This window comes from Tiliqua scincoides, chromosome 7, assembly GCF_035046505.1.
Source record: "Tiliqua scincoides isolate rTilSci1 chromosome 7, rTilSci1.hap2, whole genome shotgun sequence".
Lineage (NCBI taxonomy): Eukaryota > Metazoa > Chordata > Lepidosauria > Squamata > Scincidae > Tiliqua > Tiliqua scincoides.
In genome coordinates this window covers 7,462,055-7,463,341 of record NC_089827.1, presented here as the reverse complement: position 1 = coordinate 7,463,341, position 1,287 = coordinate 7,462,055, and the positions used below count along the sequence as shown (strand labels likewise).

The 1,287-nt window shown below is 55.2% G+C and overlaps 1 protein-coding gene across 1 annotated transcript; it reads left to right on the top strand.

Annotated features, from left to right (window-relative positions):
• Window positions 1-327: 327 nt before the first annotated feature.
• LOC136657525 (tetraspanin-7-like) lies at window positions 328-1,065 on the top strand. The gene has a single exon (XM_066634438.1). It carries the CDS (start codon window positions 328-330, stop codon window positions 1,063-1,065), a length of 738 nt encoding a protein of 245 aa, XP_066490535.1.
• Window positions 1,066-1,287: the final 222 nt, after the last annotated feature.

The window sequence follows — 1,287 nt, the reverse complement described above, 5'->3', positions numbered from 1 at the left end:
GAAAGGGGTTTGGATTCTGAGCAGGTAAAGAGAGCTCCATAAGTTCATCTCTTCAAGGGCTGACCTGAGAACCCAACAGCAACATCCACAAGCGTACAGGAGCCAAAAAGGAACACTGCCCAGTATCAGGATCTGGCCAGAACATCCTTAGGAAGCAGTGGGCATTTCTCAAGAATGCCCAGTGAAGGGGACTGCATAGCATGCAATGACGGCAAAGCATTTTAAGGTGGCATCTAGAACCACCCGTCATTACGACCCAGCCATCACCTTCTGCCCTAGAACCAGTCTTCGGCACCTAGGAAATTGACCTGCTATCAAAGCAACACCATGACTGTGCTCAAGCTTTTTCTCATGGCTTTCAGCTTTGTCTTCTGGGCAGCTGGGCTGACCATGCTGGTTATTGGGATTTGGGCCAAGACGTCTTTGGGCACCTACCTGGTTTTGTCCGCCAATGCGTACCCCAATACCCCCTTCATCATGTTGGCGACTGGCACTGCCGTCATCGTATGGGGCTTTCTGGGCTGCATTGGGGCAGCCATCGAGCACCGTTGCCTGCTCCGAACGTACGGGGGCTTTCAGCTGGTTGTGCTGGTGGCAGGCTTAGTAGCCGGGCTCTCGGGCTTGTTCTATCACAAGGATATTGCAGAAGGGTTCCGGAGTGGGCTGTGGAAGGCCATCCGTTCCTACGACGAGGATGAGGAGAAGGCGGAGGCCCTGGATTCCATCCAGAGCAGCTTAGACTGTTGTGGGGTGGAGAGTTATCGCGATTGGTTTTCTTCACCCTGGTCCAAGGAGCAACAAGCACCCAATAACTCAGTGCCGGTGAGTTGCTGCTGGTCGCGGAAAGGTTGCCAGCACAGCCCTCTCCCCACAGACGCCTGGGGCATTTACCGCGATGGGTGCTTCAGCAAGGTCTACAGCTTTGTCAGCGGCAACATGCTCTACATTGCCACTGCCGCACTCGGGCTGGCACTCACGCAGGTGGTGGGCATCGTCCTGGCTTGCCTCCTGGCCGCCCGCATCCTGCCCCGCACTGAGCCCCCAGGAGCTACCATCCCACACTGAATACGGAACAACCACTTCTGAGCACAGCACTGAGTTCGGTGGTTTCTCAGCAGTGTTGAGATATTGCAGCTCCAACTCCCATGCTCCAGAGCATTCGAGCACCACCAGCCTGGCACAGGATCCAAACCTGCAACCACACTTGCCTCCTACATTGCTCCACTGTGGCATCTCACACCCTTTCCAGTTGTCCTTGTTGCAATCCAGTGAGTGTCTCTTCTTGGC

Coding starts and splice junctions, on each gene's coding strand:
- LOC136657525 (XM_066634438.1), top strand. CDS start 328: ATGACTGTGCTCAAGCTTTTTCTCATGGCTTTCAGCTTTGTCTTCTGG.